The sequence below is a fragment of the Neopsephotus bourkii genome, unplaced genomic scaffold, assembly GCF_033783945.1.
Source record: "Neopsephotus bourkii isolate Nb327-2 ecotype Australia unplaced genomic scaffold, CSIRO-AGI_Nbou_v1 NB_1328, whole genome shotgun sequence".
Classification (NCBI taxonomy): domain Eukaryota; kingdom Metazoa; phylum Chordata; class Aves; order Psittaciformes; family Psittacidae; genus Neopsephotus; species Neopsephotus bourkii.
Window position 1 is genome coordinate 5,826,785 of NW_026901808.1, and position 23,305 is coordinate 5,850,089.

The window sequence follows — 23,305 nt, forward strand, 5'->3', positions numbered from 1 at the left end:
CCTAGTATCCAAACTGAACTTTCCATTTCCCCATGTCCTGTTGCTGGTGACCAGATAAAGGTCTGAGTATTAAATTGTTTTCTGTAAATTCACTGGATATGTGGGATTGCTACTCAGGGCATCAAAACCAAGACAAAAGCAAGTCAGTGCCCCAAATTACAGGACAGACACCCATTTCAGCATCAGGCCACATAATTGAAGCATGCAAGGGGCTACAATGTCACCTCCATATTCTGATGGCCTGACTTCAATATGCATGTCACCCTTGCAGGGCAGATCAGTGTGCCCGACTGCGCATGGTGGCTAGGGTTGATGAGCAATAAAGAGGCTGTGTCCGCACACTGTTGCTGTGTGAGATGCTGCTGCTTAGGCAGGGAAGCGTGAGACAGGAGGGAAAAGTGTGAGTCTTGAAAGTGTGAGACTTGAGAAAACAATGAGCATTTCATTCATGTTTTGCCTGAGTTAAGAGATCCTTTAGATTCACTCCAATCTAATATCTTGCCACATATGTCTTACAATTCTCACCTACCAAAAATATGTTTTTTATAGAAAATATGGTAAAAAAGGGGGTATGATAGAAAAAATACCCCCCACTCCCCACCCCCATCCCAAACCTTATGGACAGCCTGAATTTTCTTCTTTCATTAACATGGTAAGTCATCTTTTCCCAGAAGAATCATTAAAGCCAGCCCAGCCCAGCCTCTTCAGAACTGGTAAGGAAAGAGTTTGCCAAGAGACCATCCATCCACCACAAATTTTTAATTATACTGTCACAGTGTCCCCTAATAATTGTCTTCCAGTTGGAAAGCTGACTCAGAAATGCACTTTTGGTTCAGCATCAGATGTAACATAGAAGCCCCCGGGAACCGATGATACATCTGACAAAGAAAGTGCCTCTTTAGCAAGACTTATGCTTTACTGGAAATTAAGAAACTGGAAATAGCCAACAAATTTATTAACCAGTGGAACCATGAGGTAAGGGTTATCACCTCCTTCTATATGCTATTAACTACTCATTTTAAATACTACTAATACTACTAGAGAGCTAGGACTTATTCTGGAAAATGCCTGTGCCATGTGTTGTTAGAAGTCTGACTTCCTGACATTTGACAACTATAAGAGGAGATAATAAAAATCTGTATGGATGCCCGAAGCAATCCCTGAAAGTGGGAACAGAGGTGACTTTTCTAGTAATCAGGAATTGTCAGCTATACTGTTCAGTAATGAATGTACAGTTTCCAGCAATATTCCTAATATAATAATATCCTAACATGCTAATGTAGAATTTCAGCTTCTAATTTCCATTCCCTTTGGCTTTTCATCCACTCAAGTACTGTATTCTTTAGAATTAACATTTTGTGACAGATCTAAAAATAAACAGGTCTCATTTTAAGATTTGCCTTATTCCTTTTTCAATTTTTTCCATTACTTTTTTCTTTCTTACATACATTTTGACCATTTTCCTTCCACAACAAAGTTACAGTAAATGACATAACAGTAAAAAAAGGTATGTTGAAGCAAACTGCAACACACAAAAAGAAAAAGAAAATAGCTATGAAAATCTCAAAAATGCCTGTGTTTTATATTCCCACTGACTGCCTTTTGCATTCTCAGCTGAGCAGAGGTAGTATGATTCAGCTGATACTAGATGATCTTTAAGGTCCCTTCCAATTCAAACCATTCTATGATTCTGTGATTTCAGTGATTTTTTAATCAGGACCCCAGTTCCAAGAGAGTGGACCAGGCTCCCCCTATAGCCTACAGACGAACACCTCCTGGCCATAATTCGTCCTTAAGATAGTCAGGATGTCTTCTGGAGGTGTTTTTAATTTGCTGTAACTAACTAGGGCCCAGGCAATAATTTATAATAAAATAACTCCACATTTGGACTCGGGGAGGTTGTACAGGATACATTATGGTGTGGAAGGCTAAAAACATGTCAGGATTGCGCAGGACTTACTATAGAATATTTAAGGGAAGAGCCGGGGTGAGGAAAGGGATGGCTATAACTGATTTAGAGATGAACAAGTGGGGTAAAATTGGCAGCTGCTGGGCAAATAGAGGGACCCACATTTTTTTTTATATATATATGCATGTGTATATCTGTATGTGTGTATATATATATATATACATATACATATACATACACACATAAAATCATCCATCCAGCTTAGCCAGAGAGGGGAGCAGGATGAGACTGCTGGCCCTGGCTCTGCATTTGTGTGTTACCTGTGTGGCTGGCCTGGTGTGTATGTGAATATATGTTATGTGGCATATACATGTGCTCTGTGTGCATGTGCCCACTGGGAATACATTTTCAGCCTCACTACTGGCTGGATTTGTGTCACAGAGCTGCAGCAGCTTTACCTCTTTTGGGGTGCTGAATCTGTCATGATACGCTTTTTGCTAGCAAGTAAAATTATATGTGTATAAGCAAACAACTTCCTAACTTTATACAGCTTGGTTATACTTTCATAACTCTAAAAGAAAACTAGATTTGTCTTCTACAGGTTTCTTAAGTTTGTAGCTATGTAAGGCTCAGTTTAAGTGAGAAATCAGAAGAAAACCAAATACTGAAGCACTTTCTTTCTTTGTATATTTCGTAATGATATATCAGGTATGGCTGGATGGCCATTAAATACGAACATGAGTAGTTTCTGCGTGGGATCTGGCTGTCTGTATTTTTTTGAAAGCTTACTAGCTTAAGCCGCTTGGCTTCTGGAGGTAGCCCTGGTAATACTAGGTAGGTGTTAATTCTCAGAGACAGGAGACTTGACCATGCGCTAACAACACCATGGGTTTGTATTACATTGGTTTTACATACTGGCATGTTATTTTAACCCAGTTATTAAAGACAATTATAAGCAGTTACCATAGGGATTATTATCACCTGGACAGCAAAGAAACAATTTTCACCTCTTTATCATGGGCTGTTCTGTAGATGTCTGTTTTACATAAGTATGCACTGTTCTGTCTTATTGCACAGACAACACTGTAGGGATGGTTAAACTGAAGATAACAAGGAATTTCTGAGTACATTAGGCATAAGGGAAAGCTTAACTACGGAGCACATCTGCTGCTAGACAGACATGGTTAAACTGTTAAGTGTACACAGGTCAGAAAAAGTACTTAGGAAATATTCCCTATTTACAAAGATGAAGGCTAAAGTATTTGCATCATACAAAGATGAAGTACCTTCCAGTTTAGTCATAACTAAGGTGGATGATGAACAGCTACAACCAACCAAGGAACTAACACCTTGATTTAAGGCTAAAAGGGTCAATGAAATAATCTAATCTGATCTCTTGCATACTTTCTTACTAGCCATATATCACTGATTCTTAAAACTCTGTTGGTTACTTATGTAACAGACCTTAACAATTACATTTAGTGGTAGATGTTTGCTTAAAGTGAGTCTTCCAGAAAGCATTAAATATTTATATGAAGATAACAAGAATCTTTCCTTGCAATTCATTGAAGCATATTAACTATTGATGTGCCATTCAAATTTATTGAGCTTCAACTAGTGATTCTTGCAGTACATTTATCTCAATGTTTTGAGAGTCTATGGATGCAAGAGTTTTCCCCAGTGACAGAACATATCAGCTGTGATTAAATCAGTTATCAGTCTACTTATTTATGAACTCCAGAACAGCCAGAAAAATGTAAAATCCTGTAAGTTTGAGAGTATGTCGGAAATTCAGCTTCCCAGATGACTCACTCAGGAGTGCGAGAAGGTGTTCTCAAGAACCAAGCAATCAAATATAAACCACTTTCAGCCCTCAGAGAAGTTACTGAGTCAGGAAGTTTGACTCCTAGTGGTCCTTCATGTTTCCTTTTCTTGGTACAAACTGTGTCACTTGCTTTCCAGAGGATCAGGGTCACACTGAACTCAATTTTTTTTTTAAAAAAGCCAACTAATATAACATCCTCCCTACCCTAATCTTCCTGTAAACTCTAGCCCCACCTGAATTACTTTAATGTAGCACCACTGACTCCTTCCTTGACTTTCTCTTTAGAAGGGAAGCAAAATTAAACCGTAATTCTGAAGGCATACAAACATTTCATGATGTTGTTCATGCTACTGCATTCCTTGCTTCCTTCCCTATTCTCATATTTAAGAGGAAAATAATTTTAAAATTTTTAACAATTGCTGGGTTTCCACATTTCCCACTTTTTCTGTGTTATTTACAGAATACTCATCTTCATTACTTTTGCTAAACATTTCCTCCAGATATATTTCCCATACATATATTTCCACAGATACATAGCCTTACCTGCAACTATTAGAAATGCAGAAATTGAATACTAGATTTTGTTAATAACTTCTCCGAGCTTTGTTTAATCCAGCACCTACTTCTCAACACCTCTGTATTAAACTCTGTGTAACACTATATACAACAATTCACTTGGTCCCTGAATAGGGAAGGTGCAAGATAATGACCTTCCATTAGGAAATGCTAATGATTTTCTATTAAGGATCATTCTTATGAAGATGTGTTTCTCTACAGCTATCATTGTTCCCTCTTTTCTTGAAAATGAGCTATTCAATTTAAGAAAAACTGCAAGGTCATGATGCAGTTAGATGGATTGTTGTTAACAGAATCACAAAGCTCAACACTCAGCTCTAAACTTCCCTTTATATCACTTTTTATTGACAATTACACCCCTTGCCCCCCAAACTAAGGAATAAAATACATTTGTTTACTGCCTCATACAGCTATGATGTTGAGACTGTATACTTAATTTGAGCAACTGTGATTTGTTACCTGAAATGCTCCAGGATTAAATCAGTAAGAGATACTTATGCAGACCTACAGTGGGAACTTGATTCTCTATCTGTTTTTAATTTGCCAGATAATGAAAAAGATGGCAGGCATCTTTATATTTTATCCTTAATATAATGCATTATGAAGAATAAGAAAGTAGGGAACAAAGTATATTAGCAAGTTTACTGGCGAGCCCCTTCAGAGAGGAGTCCTATTCATCTATTCCTCTAGATATATCAACATAACTACATCACGTATGTATCATGCCAGCATCTCACACTAATACCATGATCATGTTTGATTTCTTCTGCATATAGTGATGCCATTTGGAAAAAACTAACCACCACTGAAATTTTCTCTGTCAAAATTAAAAAAAAAACAAAAACAAAACAAAAAAACACCCTAGGTTTTAGTCTGAGTATGCAATTTTATTAAAGGTTCACTAAAAATACATTAAAGCAATAAAGAACCAAACTTTAAAAATTCTGGAAGTTTTTGCCAGTTGAACAGAAGTACACTTATACAAATATACAACTTTGAGTAACAAAAGCATAAGCACAATAGGCTATCTGGCTGCAAAATCTAGTATCCTCCTCCCTTTGATGGGACTTCAGATTAAGGTTTCCACCCATGGCATGTTTGTTAAGTTTTCAAACAAAGTTAAGAAATTATTTTGCAGAAGGAAGGAGCGTTTTTCTGTATCTAAGAGAGTACAGAAGCAACCTGAACTGCAGAATGCAGGAAGAAACACGCAGCAGAAAGAGAAAGAAGCCCTTTGATAAACTAAAAAGCTGTTTAAAAAACTTTGTTTCCGTATTATCACATTTAAATGTTTTAATTATGAAGGCATAAAGATTGTGTCAATTTGGGAGTAAGGGTGGCGAAGTAAACATGTTTGCAGTTACTGAGCTGTGGGAATTACATGATAATATGCTATAAAAAATCAGTGTGAAAGGGGGTGTATCTTCTACAGATTGCTTTTGTCCGCAGTAATAATTTCATCAGATGACTGCATGTGTTTTTTCTACATCACTTCATCCAGAAATCTCCTTCTCTCTGATCTTAGTCGATGTGCAGAACTGCACAAGAGCAAAATATAAGCTTTCAGTTTTCACAGACCATGATTCTATTATCCCCAGAATGCTCATAACATCTAATTTCCAGTTCCTAAACAGTAAATACCATTTTGGATTTTTACAAAGGCTAAGTGATTTCAAACACTCCTACAGCTGCTGACCTTTAACATGTCTGTTGCCATAAGGTAGATTTTTCCTTTGTGTGGTTTCCCACACCTCCACAAATTTGAAGTTGAAATACATTTCTCCTGCAAACTGCAGCCTACCCACAATCATAAACAAATTACACTCTCTGTGTCAACACTTGAAACCAAGTTACTAAATCCTAACGTGCTGGGATGGAATTGTTGCCCCTATCATCTACCACTTACTGCTATCAAAGCATATAACTGGATTAGTGGGAAAACAGCTGTATTACTCATACATTTAAGCTCTTTCAAACAGCAGGTTTTCCTTCTGCAACAAAGCACAGCACTTTAGATAAGAAAAATGCAAATCCCGGGGGCAATCATGACATACTAACCCCTGGCAATCTTTACATGAATTAATAGTTCATTCAACCTTTTTAAATTGGAAACAAATGCAAGAACTTTATTCAATCACTAGAACTGATGCATTTTAACACATTTAAGATTTCTGTTCCCTGGGATTTCTCCATATACCATACCAGACATGGTTCATTAAATAATCTTGTCAACTTCTGTATGTTATTGGCATGAGCTTAAATCCGTGCCTCTCAGTTGTGGGCATGAATCATAATACATATGGTTTTTGTGGGATAACATCTTGGCAGAGGACAGAAGTAAAACAGCTCTCTCATTAACTCAAAACCTCATTACTAAACAATCTATAGTTATTAAATCTAACAAGCCATAAAATAAATGATGCTTTCTTGGCCGAAATACTAGATAACTTCTAGTTATTACTAGTGTTCCTATACCTATCCTTTATTGTATTAACTGAAAAACTTCACCTAGCTTTTGGACTTTTTAATTATCCGATGATGTCTAATACCAGGATGCTTCAAGACAAAAATGTCCTTAAGAAATGTATTGAATAAATCTATATTTCGTTCACCTAGAACAAAATGTTTAAGTTGAATTGTCAGGTTTTGGATTTATTAAGAAAGCAGTGGAGTTGGACTTTATCTAGGAATTCCTTTTTTTGTTATGGAATATTCTGTGAAGAATAATGATCACAGAATCATCTAGGATGGAAAATACCTTTCAGATAGTCAAGTCCAACCATCAGCCCACCTCTAAACCATGTCTCTAAGTGCCACATCTATCTTTAATACCTCCAGGGACGGTGACTCAACCACTTCACTGAGCAGACTGTTTCAATGCCTAACAACACTTCTGGTGAAGAATATTTACTAATATCCAGTCTAAACCTCCCGAGAACAACTTAAGGCCATCACCTCTTGTCCCACTACTTATTGCTTGGGAGAAGAGACCGAACCCCAACTCCCTACAACCTCTCTTTAGGTAGCTGTAGACAGCAATAAGGTCTCCCCTGAGCGTCCTTTTCTCGAGACTAAACAATCTCAGTTCTTTCAGCCATTTCTCATAAGGCTTGTTCTCTAGACCCTTCACCAGCTTCATTGCCCTCCTGTAGACATACTCAAAGCACTTAAAAGTCTTTCTTGTAGTGAGGAGCCCCAACTAAACACAGTATTCAAAGTGCGGCCTCACCAGTGCTGAGTACAGGGGGATGATGGCCCTGATGGCTACACTATTTCTGATAAAGGCCAGGATGACGCTGGCCTCCTTGGCTGCCTGGGCATACTGCCGGCTCATATATAGCCAGCTGCCAACCAACAACCCCAGGTCCCTTTCTGCTGAGCAGCTTTCCAGCTGCTCTTCCCCAAGCCTGTAGCATTGCATTGTTGTGGTTGCTATGGCCCAAGTGCAGCACCTGGCGCTTTGCCTTGCTGAACCTCACACCATTGGCCACAGCCCATCGATCCAGCCTGTCCAGATCCCTCTGCAGAGCTTCCTACCCTCAAGCAGATCAACACTCCCATCCAACTTGGTGTCATCTGCAACTTTACTGAGGGTGCACTCTATCCCTTTGTCCAGATCATTCATAAAGAGATTAAATAGAACTAGCCACAATATTGAGCCCTGAGGAGCACTACTTGAGACCAGATGATTTTCTGTGTATCACCATATCTCTAGGTAATCCTCAGAGCATTTAGAAAAAGCAAAAATGAGATTATTTTAAAATTAGACAAGAATAATGAACCATCTGCCTTTTGACACAGTACATAAACCTAATAATCAAACTTTTGACCAAAGATATACAAAGAAGATTAAGTGGTGAAAAGCTAAGCAGTAAAATGTAGAATTTAATATTTGAAAAAAGATGACATCTCAGACCTCATAAATGAAAGTCATTTATATCAATTCCAAAGACTTAAGCAAACAATCAGAATGCTGATTGTTCTAATGCATTATGGTTTACTTCAAGTGTCAAGATATCTAAATCAAACATTAAAAAACCCACCATACGTGAAAAAATTACGGCAACTAACTTTGTTAGTGGATGAATGTTTGATAAAATTTAGGTCCGTGCATATGCTTTTCTGAATAATCTTAAGAAGAAATAATACTGAGTGTGATATCACCTTCTTTAGAGATGTCGCCTCTTGTGCTTAACTTTGGTTTGAGGCTTTGGTTGAACTGTGGAAAAACTGAGCAAACTAAAAACAGATAAGGTACAAATCCTAAAAATAGTTTGTGTTCAATTCTCTTACTTAATGAATGCTTTGCAGTAGTACAACCATATGTTTCTTACTTGCACCATATGATTCCCTTTCTGTTAGAGAAACAAAACATGTCTCCCACAATTATAATAGGTAAGCCATATCAACACATTAAAACATAGTCTATACAAATGTAATTGCAATACTGAAAGGATCTAATATGGATGTTTAAATGATAAGTGCACAATATCAAATAGCACTTTATAAAAGATTTAGAGATGCCATGTTCTGTTATGTATATTTCTATGAGTGTTGTCAACCTCTGAGGAGGAATGCAGTATGACCAAAAAGGTGTCTTTGGTTCTGCAGGTAAATATCTGCACTGTGCCTCTAAAGTTCATTCAAAGAAGAAAGTTTCTTAAGGTTTTTAAGTTATAAACCACTGGGAAAATGTATGATAGAAAATACTCCGAAATTTCTAGTCCTTTTTTAATACAAATCCCAACTTTGCGGTCTCACCAGAATAATGCTGAACCTTAGCTATTAAAATATCCTGGGCCTAAGGAAGGCTTAGCATTAAGATACACTATTTCTGGTCAGCTGGAAGCAAAAAGGTTGGAAAACTGTGTAAATCAGAAGGTAGTGGGGGTCTGGATTTTCCAAGGGCAAAAGCTGGCACAACTCCACTGAACACTGTAATAAATTTCCCGCAGTGTAGGATTGCGATCTTCTTTTGTTTGTTTTCAAACCAGTGAGCCTAACAACAAGATTTCAACTCTTTAATGCCTTTACTGAAAAGCTTATTTCCTTTAATAATAATAACAATGACATTAGCTTATTTTTTCTCCACTGCATTTTAGACTAAAAGAAATGGTCTAATCCACCATAAAAAACCTTTAACAAATGAAATGACACTGCAAATAAAAGCTTCTCTCCACTACTTGGTAAAATGTTTAGCTAGACTGACAGCTAACGATGAAGCAATAAGCAGTGTTCAAAGATATTTCTGATAATGATATTTCAGGTCTTTCTTCCTGCAGGCTTGATGCAACAGATCTGTAGAACTTGAAAACTGTCTTCAAAATCACCACCATGCAGGTTACCTCTTGTCATTAAAGAGTATGCCAATGTTCACATTCTAAATCCTTAGTATCAAAGCTCTACAGTCCAACAGCTTAATAAAAAAAAAAATAATAATAAAAATCCTTGCACAAAGCTAAAGCGTGACATCCAAGGTATCATCTTGAAAACTACGAAGTTGCCTATACCATATTCCCTCTTCCCAAATGTATTCTATTTTGCATTCAGCTTTCTGGAAAACCAGGAATTTGAACTTTAAATTCTTAGCAAGCATTAGAAAGATTAAAATGCTATTAAAAAAAACCCACCACCAAACCTCACAACCCAACACTACCTTCTATTTAAAAGTTCTATTATATAGAGACAGAAGTTTTAAGTGCAGTATTCAAGTTTGAAGTGTAGTAATGATAGGTAGTACTAAGGTAGTACTAGAAGTTTCAGATCATATTCTGAAAGACCTCAGCTGCTGAAAAGCTAGCCCTGAAAAAGCCAGCACCACCTTCACTTGAAAATCCTTACAACCCCACCCTCTTCCTAACAATCCCCTGACCTGCGCATCACATATGCTATGCTGCCTCTGTACACATAAATTACTTGCATTTTTAAGTTCCTTCATGGATTCTCCCCCTGTCATGGTTTAAGTCCAGCCAGTAACTCAGAACCGCGCAGCCACTCTCTCACCCCCCCATTATATTACTTAACTATGGGGAAAAATGTGCTATGCTACCCACTGAGTTTCTAACTGTAGAATCTCTCAGCAACACCTCTTCAGCAGGTCAGATGTATGCCTGTACATCTTCAGTCGTCATCCACCAATTAACACAAGCAACCTAAATATCGGCTGTGGGGAAAAAGGAACATCCCCTACTTCCTCTGCATCCTTTTATGTCATACCACAGCATAAGGCTTGCAAACTATTTATTATTTCAAGAGAATTTGCATATATCATAGAATCATAGAATAGTTAGGGCTGGAAAGGACCTTAAGGTCACCTAGTTCCATCCCCCGTGCCATGGGCAGGGACACCTCACACTAAACCATACCATCCAAATCATACCATATCAGTCAAATAGATGTGTTACACAGACCCCACTAATATATTGGGAAGAGGATTTGGCTAAACAGAACTTTGTTACTTTTGTCCTTCACTAAAATGTATAGATAGGAACAATCCTAGGACTTTCACTATACTTTACAAGAAAACAGTAAGCCAAATGTGGTATTTTGCAATATAATTAAAGTCTTTTAGCAGCTTAACATTCAATATCTCATATCTGGCATTAAAATAATTTGCTTATGGCTTTGTTGACAATACAAATTTTGCGGAAAGAGTGGATACTCACTGAAACTACGTTCACAAAGTCATCGTCAGACAAGGTCTCCAACATCTCAATGACTGAAGTGCGGATCAGCTTCAGTGTCAATCCACTGACACTTCCGCTCCTAACAGAAATCCACAAGGCAAAAGAAAAGTTGAATTTAACACATTTTATTTAAAATGTAAAAAAAAAAAAAAAAAAAAAAAAAAAAACCCACAAAAATGAGAGCATGAACAAGCACTGTCACTGACATTCTCACTAAAACTGTCAATAATTCTGAGTTCTTTAGCTCTTCATTAGTTTTATTACCTTGTTATAATAAGAAATTAAGTCCAAAACTGGCATTCAGAGCCCCAGTCCTGTGGCTCAGGTGAAGTTATAACAGTACAGCACTTCTGCATTTTCATCTCAAGAAATCTGAGGGTTTACTGCCTTCAACCAATGGACTATCTAAACATTTTATACTACTGCCCATAGATTTACAGCTTTAGATTTTCAGACACTCTAATGACAGCTTGTTTCTTTCAAGGAAAAACCTAAACAGAAGTGAAGAAATAAAAAACCTGATAAAGCTTTTTGCTAATATGAAAGCACTTCACGTTTTAAAGCATTAAAATTAAATCCTTTTTCTGATAAAATTTTCCAGCATAAGGCAATCTGTTTGACACATCAGGTTCAATCCTTCCTTTGGTCCCTCAACATTAGCTAAACAAAGGAAACCTTGCCAAGGCAGAGAGAGGTTTTATTGATTTCTTTGCTCATTTTCTGTTAATGTTTTATTGCAAGCAACCTTCACAATTTTTAAATATTTATGGTAAAACATGCAAAGTCTGCATATATTCTCATCTTTCAAGCTAATGAAATCATGATTAAACCTACTGTATACGCTTCTAGTCATTTGGGTTTAGGTCTGAGTTTTACAACAAATCTTGGCAAGCACAAGAGAAATTTTCAGTTGATTACTTCAGTAATTAGAGACTGAAAGCAAAATAACATTAAACTGATTAAAAACACTTCCTTGTCCCCAGTTTAATTTTCAGGTTTGGTTTCAGCTCATAGGAAGTATTTTTTTCTGTATATTTATTTTGTTAATACCAAGATTTCTGATCCTTGCATATAAACACTTCTTAACCCTCTCTCTGTTTTTCAGCATCCAGAGAGTCGTTCAATATATCTAAGTACTTTTTATCCCTCTAATATTAATAACCAGACATTAAACACTTACGCATCAACTAAAATAAGCATGTCTTTGGGAGATGCAGCTCCTTGAATATACCTGGAATAATATGAAAGATACAAATTTGAAAAATATTTGTTGTGCTTGATGAAAGATCCTGCAATCTCTAAACTAAAATCCACCTGAACCAACAAAATCCTCCCGTTGTAGCTAACAGAAAACCATATGCTATCATCTCTCTTGGTGTGCCTTCTATGTAAAATAAAGTCTATACTACTTTAAGGAAGTCTGGAAATGGGATATACCAATCAAAAAAATTCACTGTTTTCAGATGCTGATAACTGTAAAACATAAATGCTACTTCAGAGTTAAAGATCTTGATAACAGATGAATTATTATGTTAGCCCAGTTTAGGGAAAAATACATTCAACTAGTATCAATGTACATTATGCCTTGAGAGGCTTACAGAAAAAAAAATCTTGAGAAAGAATCCCATTGTTCCATTGTCTTTTACTAATCTAGAGATTTTTCTGCTGGTCTAAACCATTCAGAAATATTTGTAAACATTTGCAAAAATCCAGAAGTTTCTCAGTCTAATAATCTGAATTACATTAGATTTTGGCACAAAAATCAAAGTTTTTAATTGCCCTATACCAATTTGACAGTCATCCTCCTACGAAAAGGTTCCTGTAATGCTACAGTATGACACACTACAGTGGATATTGCATAACAGGTAGTATGATTAGAGAATTGTTTATTCAGAAGAATCAAATTATTTTAAAAAAAGACAATAGCAATGTCTAAAAGCAAGGACTACTATATATAAATGATAAAAGAAATTTGCCTTTGCAATCATCTCTAGAAAGTGTTCTATATATCATTCCTTTAAAGAAAACTTACCATGGTCTTCTACGAACATCATAAAGATCTATCTTGTTTGGAGTTCGACTTTTATCTACCCATGGGGAAGCTAAAAAGGTAAAAGAAAACTTATATAGTATATTTAAAACTTTATCTTAGGTATTTAAAGACAACAATATAATACCCTTACACCCATATATATATATCAGCATACAATAAAATGCAATAAACATTAAATAAATACAATTTATTTTAAATAATATATTTTAAATATATTTCTTCTAAATAAAATAAACACAAATGCAGATAAAGACCTTAAAGGGCCAAGTTGTGTTGAAGAAATAGTTACCGACTATAATTGACCTCTGACTTCAATGGAACCAGGATTTCAACCAAAGTACTTTAGAATATGAAATAAGACTTTTTTGAACAAGAAAATACTTATAAAATTTTATAAACAGTTATAAGTTCATTAATGTTTATACAGTAATACTGTACTGGTTTAAAACTCAGTTATGCATCTAAAAAATTATATACCTACTCAACAAAGATTTACCTAAAAATGCAAATTAGAAAAGTAACATGCAAGTATCGTACTTTCTGAACAGAAAATGACATGGAAATATTCATGTTTCTGTAAAGAAAATACTGAGATTAATAACCTTTTGCAAGCATTTAATCTAAGCTTTACCATAATTTTCAGCAATGGTAAGAAACTTCCCCTTCCTAAAAAAAATATGAGCCTTTAAAAAAAAATTGACAGCTTAATAAACATAAATAAAAAGATGAAAAGTTACATGAAATGAAATAATATTCTGCAATTTGCTCTCTCAATGTATGCCAACAGCATTGGGGAAGCTATTTCCTGACAATAATTTTTTTGTGTCTAGGAAATAAAGAAAGACATAGGCAGCTCCAAGTTTCTTCCTGAAAAAGCATTTATCTAAGACAAATTGGAAGAATTATGAATTCTTCCATCCATGAATATAAAAGAAGCCACCAGCTTAGAGTAGCTGCTTATTTTTTAATTTACTAGACGAACCCTTTCTTGTGACCATAACATGAGCTGGAACATCAGTTACCAGAAATTTTAAACCAAGCATAACCCACAGGACATTATTAGTATATATTCACTAAACACAGAAAATACTGCATACTTGTAGAACTACAAATATATTTTAATATAATGCCACTTAAAGGTAAGCACATCAATTCCCTGAGGTTAACACCAGTTGATGGAACACACTTCAGAATTGGGCCCTTTAGACCAAACTCAGTGTAGCAAATATTTCAGAAAGTTGAAGACCCAAAATTAATATTAACCTGAACTGGTCAGGAAACACCAAATAATAAAATATGAAATGCCTGAAACTTGCCCTAATATTTCCAAAACCACCAAAAGGCTCTGTAGGGAAAAAGCCGGGTTTTTTTACCTGGAATACTAACTAAAACACTTTTAAAGTTTATTGTTACTTTCTCCTTTCCTCTTTCCCCTTTTCCCCTATGAACAACTAAGCCTTGCACTCAGTTCTACCATAGTTTTGCAGTAATTTCCTGGATTGGAACAAAGTTTAAATGGCCCCTTTCTGGCTACATGTATATTAGTAAGTTAAAAAGCACAACTGAAGGAAAGACATTCACTGGAACTAGACTTAAGAGCTATTACAATTGCTCAGTTATACACAAAAGACACTATAAATAACCCACTCAGAGCACTACTTACAGCCTATCAAACCCTTGGGGAGATTACTGTGAACAGTAACTCACTAGCTTGGCCCTTTCAGTATGCACAGTCCTGGAAGACTGTTAATAGCTTCAGAGAGATTTCGAGAAGATCTTCAAAAACATAATTTCTTACTATGCTGTTAAAATAGTATTTTCTGTGCCACACATCAGTAAGTTTCTTTTCCCTAATTAATATATTACCTTCTGTTGAGACAAATATATTAAGCACCTATGTGCTTAAGTCTCCGTGCGAGCAAATTTGTCTGGATTTATTATGAGGCTGAAGAATTTTTTATCAGATATTAATAGGTGCTGAATCATACAAACACTAATTATGAAATATACTGTTTACTGAGAAAACTCATTCTATTGATCTTTACAATGTTTTCTACAGAAGTTTACATAATCTAGTAGTAAGTTCCTGCATGGCTAAACATAAGTATCTAAAAATTCATTCACACTAAAGAAGTGATGAATTCTCCCTTCAACCTCAGGAATTAATATGACTAAATTAGTCGTTCATCCTAAAGTCTCTCTGGTTTATCACTTTCAATTTTAGATAAATCTGAATTATCTCAAATCTATTCCCTGTTTTTGTTAATGTTTGCCGTATTTAAGGATCCTATTAACAGGTAACTGAAATTCCCCTCAGACATTTTATCTCCAATGATCTAGTTTTAATTTGCCACAATTTTATCTTTTAAAATGCAATTTTTTAGAATATTATAAATTCTCTCTATACAAAAATAAATAATTATGCATTTACAATTATATAGGGAATAGGATGGAGACCTATTGAAAAGGACATGTTGCCTTGATCCATGCACAAAACACACTATAAAACCATTTAGGGAAAGTGGCTTACATCTTACTGACAAAAGCCATTATAGGGTCTAAGATGGAAGCAAAATGAAATACATAAAAAGATGATTACTTATTTTCCTAAAAAAAACCCAAAAGTGAAGATCAAGGATTTTCAGATTTACAGTTTTATTTGTATAATCTCTTGTTTAAAACATTCATTTTAATTAGATGCCTTGGAACCTGGAGCACCAAAGAAGTTAGCCTCACCATTCTGCATTGCTGCATACTCCTATCCTTGAGCTATGTCAACACTGCACAGTTCTCTGTTGCATACATTAAATTTCAGTCATGTTCACCTTTGATGACTTTCTTGTTTGCCATGTGGTTAGATTTGATATTTTATAAACTATTCATTGGATGTTACATCCCTCCCACTTCTGTTTGCATTATGGAGATACAGACCTACTTATTTCAAGCAAGAGCAAGGCATGTTATTCTTTTTTCTCTGCACATGAGAGTGAAAATCCTCAGTGTGGTTGGTTACATGGAAAACCAGTTCATGAAGGATAGAGACTGTCACAGGGTAAAGTATAAATGAAAGTATTTCTTGGGAAAGGGAGCCCTTAGCTACATGTGCCTGTTTTTAATTCATATGATTCCAGAGGCACAGGTCAGTGTCATGGGGGAGGCCTTCCTGAAAAAGTCCTGCCGAATGAAACTTTGGTTACATCTGCCCTTCTCTACTGGTTAGGTATGCATGTGCAAGCAATGAAGAGGCACAGATGAATTATTAACAGCTTTACACCCCTGTAACACATTTGGGGAAAGAGGCTAAAAGCTGACAGTAAAACAGGTAACAAATGCCAATTACCAAATCCCAGACAGCATCATCTATTCTGGCTCAAACTTCATTACCTTTCCATCTCAAGAAAGTTACTGGGTAGCCAACCTCAATATAGCATTTAGTGGGTTAGGCAAACAAATATTTCCTAAAGCTGAATTTTATCTTGCTATCTCTCAATAATCATTCATGTAGATATTCAAAACATTTAAACCCAGACTATTAAACTCCTTGTGTTGGATTCAGTAAAGTCTTCCTCAGATGTAGTGAAGGTTCAGCCTTCAGCTTATACTTTGCCTTCAATTTAATTTCCTAATTCTACTATTTTAGAGAATTTATGTGAACAAACCTGTTTTCCGGTATACAGTAGCCTACTCTAGCTGGGAAATGTGGCATCCCTGAGCTTACTACTCAGAAAGAAGCCATGTGAATTTTGGTGTAGCAACAGTACCTTTGCAGAATTACTTAGTTATTTTTCAGTAAATGTAAAAAGTGGTGAGACGTGGGAGCTAAAAATAATAAACAACCATGACTTTGGGAGACTTTAACATTAATTGTCGTAAAGCGTTTTGTAGCAGTGTGCTTAGGATATTTGTATCATAATTATGTCTTGGATTGCCCAAAGAAGTCGTGAATGCTCCATCCCTGGTGGTGTTCAAGGCCAGGTTGGACAGAGCCTTGGGTGACATGGTTTAGTGTGAGGTGTCCCTGCCCATGGCAGGGGGGGTTGGACTTGATGACGTTCAGGTTCTTTCCAAACCTAACTATTCTATGATTCTAATAACTGGTTAGTAGTATCCACCCAAGACAGAGAATGTTTCTGACCAGTTCCATGCTACCACAGAAGATGTTAAGTCTAGACTGAATGCAGCACTTCTTAACTGTTTTACCCAGATAATGGCCTTAACTGCAAGACATCACATGATCTTCAGGTAAAATCTACATAACATAGCTCTGTGCAATGTCTTCTGTATCGTTAAATAGCACTATCACCATACAGAAATGAGAGGATAATTATCTGAGTTTTTTCAAGAATGTATTTGAACATGAAATGCATGCTGTAGTCTGCAATGTAAAATGAACCTATCAAATGGCTCTGTGTTCAGCCAAGAGGCAAATATTTCTGCTTCCACATGCATAAACTGAATTTCATCCTCAAAATATGGGTTGCTTTCATTGGTTTTACCTGGACTAGCTGCCATCCCCCACCAAGAGTCTAGAGTATCAGAGCTTGAGGAGGAGAGGAACAGAAGTAACAAGATGTTTTGTTGGGATTTTGCTGTCTTTCTTCCATTAGAACAAATTATGAAGATTTTAATTTGTTTTAAATAAACGAAGTAAACAACACTCAAAGATGCTTATTTCAGTGTAAAAAGTAGAGCTACCCAATTTACACACTAATTGCACTAATTGATGAATTTGAAGCTGCATTACTGAAGAAGTGTTTTGGATTTTGTTTTGTTCTTTTACTTTAAAGGCTCCTTTGAATGTTGGGTTGTTAAAAGGAACTAACAGCTATTAAGCATGAAACCTTTTGCACACACAAAAGTGAAGTTCTCAGTTTTTCAAGGCTTTTGATTCATTTTGTATGGATTTTTAGGCTTTCGAGTCTCCCTGTATCAGCTTCAGTAATGACTTTCTTGGCAGAGTTCAATAACATGGCTGCAACACTATTGCTTGCTATTACTGGTTAACACAAGAGCAGCTGTGCACAGCAAGTCCTTCATTTAGAAAGATATCTTTTTATTTTATTAGAAATTGATTTTTAAAGCTCTTCCATTATTAATTTCTGTAAGAAGGGAATGCTCCTGTAGCTGAGTGACACCTACTTCACCGACATCTGGAAAGAAGTTCCAGATTCTTTAATAATAAATAGACAATACAGCTCTTCTGTATCTGTAATTTTAATCCAAGATTTTTAAGATTTTAGGGACAAAATTATTTTTCTGTATAATGGGCACTGCAGCATTATCTTTCCTTTATCTATTAATTTGTCTAACACCTTGTAAGCCTAAATTACATAGGAAAATCCTAGTAAAGTACTGGCATGAGCAATTTATAAAGGCTTTTTTCTAATTAACTAAAGCTCCCACCATATTATACTTACATGGATAAAGAAAGTAAAGCTAAATAGAAGGCAAATCTACAGTAAAAAGACGGAAAGAATAAAACAGTTAGTGCTGTATTCTTCAGCACACGTATTACAAAGACCCTGAGATTAACACACCAGCTGATTAAACAATGCTATACATTTAAGTATGAGTTAATTAATATAATAGCACACTAGATCTTGTTATGACACATATTCCTGGCTTGAATCCCTAGTCTTCAGAGGATCATTAAAAAAGTAATTTTATCTCTCTATATACCTGTTTGTTTCATCTGCAAAAGGAGGACAGTGAGATTTTTGTTACTTTTAAACCAGAAGGTGCTTTGGGGATGTCATTAAGCCACAAGCTGTCCATTCAGAAAGGCTGCCAGCATTGCTGTCCCTTCAGTCACACCATGGGGCTGTCTAAAGGATTAATATAGTAATAAAACTCTGACATGTTCTGTTTACTAGTACAGATATACCTTAAAAATGAGGGAGCAGATAAGCTTAAGAAGCCAATTGCACAAATGATTGAAACATTACGATATTTTTAAGGTAAGAATTATGTATGGACTGCGATTTTGTTCAGTATCTACTCATTTAGCTAAGGACTTTAACGTCACAGCTAGTTTGCAACTTGAATTCAATACTTCACCTGGAAGTCTGGCAAAGAGTTGGTCTCCTTAGAAAATACTATTTCTCTTCATGAGTTTGAAGTTCCTAATGTTCACCTATGAAGTGGATATTGTAGTACATTTTACTGGCTCTCTCATAGTTATATGACCCTAGGCATAGTCAAAACAAAGCCATCCTCTATCCACTTGCTTTCTTTTCCTATCCTTCTCTGACATGGGTAAGGTCAAACGAAGATGACAAGTATCTGTGTTTAGGTTATGTAGTAAGGGCTATACAGGTACAGGCTGGAGATTGCTTTTTCTCTATTAAAAATAATATAAAATAAGATAAAATTCAAAATAAATATTAAAATAAATAAATGAAAATAAAAGAAAATAAATAAAATGTAAAAACCAAAACAACAGAGGGAAGTCAGAGCTATACAGCAAAAGAGCTATACAGCACATAGGGAGAGTGGAAGTTGCCAGCCATACTGTACTGGGAAATAAGTTTTAAATTTAATTTCCCATAAGCCCTTGTTAAATCTCCAGGTAGAAGTGGGAAGATTTGGAACATCTGGGGACAGGACAGTATTTTTTTTTCACTTTTATTTTTGTTATTAATTGCCTTAAGTTTTTATATTGTGACCAAGTATGGCACGTTCCCACCTTAAGCACACTGTAGGCCACTGTCACACTGAATCCATGTTCAACATTTCTTCATAAAATATGCTGAATCTATTCATGCATCATCATATTGCTGTTATTGCTATGTAGAACCCACTAAATGGAATCTGAAACTATCAATACCAGTACTACTCTTTCTAGTATTACCTTTGGCTAACACTTAGAGTACTTGCCTGAGAGACCTGACATGGTGTTGCTGATCGAATAAGTTTTTTCTAAATATTCATTTAAATTAAGATTGTGATTTCATTTGAGTAATTCTTTGCAGCCAGACTTTCTTAAGTGCACTTACTACTATAACCAGAAAGCCTCCTGTATATTTAATTGCAAATACATGTCTGCTGTCTGCAGTCCAAAACAAAATGCATCCTTTAGTGAAGATCTTGGCCTTACAAAAAATGAACCAATCAACCAAAAATAGAGGAAGGTAGTATCTGGCAAAAGTCACATAAATACAAAGTGTCTTTAAAATCTAGTTAGTAATTGCTACAGTAAAAATAATATACTTCCGATTGCAGTATTTTAATAAAACACTGACTAACAATCATAAACCTAAATACCTCTGTAATTAAGGATTCCAAGATTAAAAGATGAACCAGTTAGTTTGCACCTACGCTTCCAAGTAGTCTGCTAAATATTTGATATGAAATTGTTGTTTGAGATAGCTGCTTTCTAAAGCCTAGTCCTAAATTTGCCGGGTAGACTCTTCACAAAATATAAATAACTTAATATCTGTCAAACTATATTAAACTACTTTAATTAAATGAATTTATTTTTGTGTAACAGATTTGTCCATTGCTCTGAGGTCAATTATAAATTAAACCTGTAGTCTGATCGGTATTAATGTACCTTTCTGTCTGCATGGAGTCAATGAAGCTCTACATTTGCAAGCCCACAGACTCAACATTAAAAAAGAGGAAAAATTCAATTTTTCAAACCCCTGTCTCCAAAAAAAAATCTCTTTGGAAACAATATATTAAAAAAAAATAAAAAGAAAAAAAAATAAAACCCCAAAACATGACCTATATTACAGATTCTCTGTGGCCCTGCTTCAGCAGGAGGGTTGGTCCATGTGATTTTCAGAGTTTCCTTCCAACCTCACCCATTCTGTGACTCTATGAGTCATAGTTTGGAGTTATACGTAAATGATGAAAAACTGCTCCCTTGCAAAACAAAGGCTGGAGACTTCTACAAATATTTTTAAAACTGGTGGATTTTGAAAGGAAACTAGAATTGAAAACATGTACTCAATACAACAGAGCCCTCAGACAAAAAAAAAAAAAAACCAAACAAAAAGGAAATAAAATATTTATATGCCCAGCCCTATCTTGCCTTCTAGAGACAGACTCAGAGAAAAATCTGTTTGCAAACTGAACATAAAGAAACAGGAAGAGTTATAGGTGGGAGATGTTCAGAAAAGCTGGCTTATTTCCTGCTTAAAAGATGAAAAGAAGCTGTAAATAATTCCCCAAAATGTTATTATGTAAATTGAGATTCCCTGTTTTCTGAGATGACTCAAGACAACCTCTGAGTATGAACTGGGCAGTACTGCAGGATAATGAAATCAAGCTCCATGTGGCTTCAAGTCAGACAGGACAGTACACCAGCAGTATCATGTCTAACAGAATGCAATGCATACTACATGCCTTTATGTCTGGGTCTGGCTTTTTTGGTCAGGCTTGTCAATGTAAACAGAGAAATTGGAATTCTGTTTTCAGTTACATTCTGGCACATGGATATGTAAAACTGTTCATATTTTTAATTTTTTTTTTTTTTTTTAATTCCCAGAGTTTAATTTTACTGAAACTGATCTCATCCATCACATTGTATCTTTTTGCTGTGGAAATTAAGTTTAGTAACAAAAGCTTAAACAAGGATGTTAAGGAAAACTGCATCAAAAGACTTTCTCTTAAAGTCAAGACAAACAAAATCACTGCTTTTCCTTCATCTACTAAGTCTGCCATCTCATCATAGACAATTATCAGGTTGATCAGGCATGTTTTCCCCTTTCACCCATGCTGACCACTCCCAATCATCTTTTTGCCCTTACTATGTTTCAAAATAGCCTCCAGGAAGACTTGCTCCATCACTTTCCCAGCGAGTAACATAAATTTGACACCTTGTAGTTCCCCAGATCCTCCTTCTTGCCCTTCTTAAAGATAGAAGCGACACTTGTTTCCTCAGGAAAGAAATAACTTCAGGAGCCTGTCCCAGTGTCTATGACCTTTCAATGATAATCAAGGATGGCCTTGCAATGACATCCACCAGTCCCCTCGATGCTCCTGGATGCTTCCCATCAGGTCACAAGAATTTGTGCATATCCACTTTTCTTAAATGTTCTCTAACTCAATCTTCTTCACTGAGTAGAAGTCATCCTTGCTTCAGAATTTCCCACTGATTCAGAAGCTAGTGATTACTGAGGGGTGGTCTTACAATAAGGGCCAAGGTAAAGAAGGTAACGAATACCTCAGACTTTTCCATATTTTCCTTAGGCTTTCTTTTGCTTCTGATGTCCCTGTAGAAGCTCTTCTTGTCCTTCATATCCTTCACCAGATTTAACTCCAAATGAGCTTTGGCTTTTCTAACCATGTTTCTGCATGCTTGGATGGTGTTTCTATATTCCTTCCAGGTTATCTGTCCTTGCTTTCACCTCTTGTACAGTTCTCTTTTGAATTAAAATTTTAATCAGGTATCTTAATCACCTGGAGATAGAGATACCTGTTTTGATTCTTCTACAACTGTATAAATGTATGTAAAAAGGACAATGCATTCTCACAATATTGAAACCATCTCTTGAAAGAAAGATTTGGTATATATAATTTTAAATGCAAGAATGAGTATATATTTCATCCTTCTTAAATGTTCTATTCAATTTATTTATTTATTCTTCTGAGCTCTTGTAATAAACTACTGTTTACCTACTCTTGATTTATCCAGAGCTCACAGAATAGCTAACAGAAATCTCAAAATTGCTCTTGACGTCTTCATATCAAAATGGATGGTTGCCAACACAGTAATAGAGCTGAGCATTTCTCTTCACAAATATGCTGTCAGTGAAAGTAATGAAAATGTTGATAGTAAGTGCCCACACTAATCTTTAAAATTACTTTAGGGAAGACACACTTTCTTAAATAATCTAAAGAAGAAAATGTTTAATATGAGAAAACTCATATTGATTCTTTAAATTGAGCTGATTAGAACCCTAACTGAAAGAGATGAAAATACAGGTTTGAGGCCCATGGAGGTATCCTACATCTTTGCTCTTCTCTGCCATTTCTTCGTTTTTGACAGTGAGAGCTGAACTGAGTATATTCTAAGGAAAAATAGTTAATAATGAAGTAATGGATTAATTTATCAACAGAGAAGCAGACCTCAATGAAGTCTCTAATGTTTCTACAGAGACATCTTGTATGATCAACATAGGAAGGTGCTATACAGTTCCCTTTTATGCCTGCTTCTGCCATCACTGCAAATATCAACATATGTACCAAAGAGGCAGACAAAGCACAGCTGAAAATTATATTAAATCACATATGTGATGCTAGAGAAGTGT

General features: G+C 35.7%; 1 protein-coding gene across 1 annotated transcript in view; it reads right to left on the bottom strand.

Moving 5' to 3' along the window:
- The window catches only part of CACNA2D1 (calcium voltage-gated channel auxiliary subunit alpha2delta 1), a gene marked incomplete at its 5' end in the record, with an annotated part of 176,474 nt that overhangs the window by 90,614 nt on the left and 62,555 nt on the right, over nucleotides 1-23,305 (bottom strand). The window contains 3 exons of the mRNA XM_061366389.1: nucleotides 10,976-11,075; nucleotides 12,177-12,227; nucleotides 13,029-13,098. Coding sequence (XP_061222373.1) covers nucleotides 10,976-11,075; nucleotides 12,177-12,227; nucleotides 13,029-13,098 — 221 coding nt within the window. The remainder of the gene's footprint in view (nucleotides 1-10,975; nucleotides 11,076-12,176; nucleotides 12,228-13,028; nucleotides 13,099-23,305) is intronic.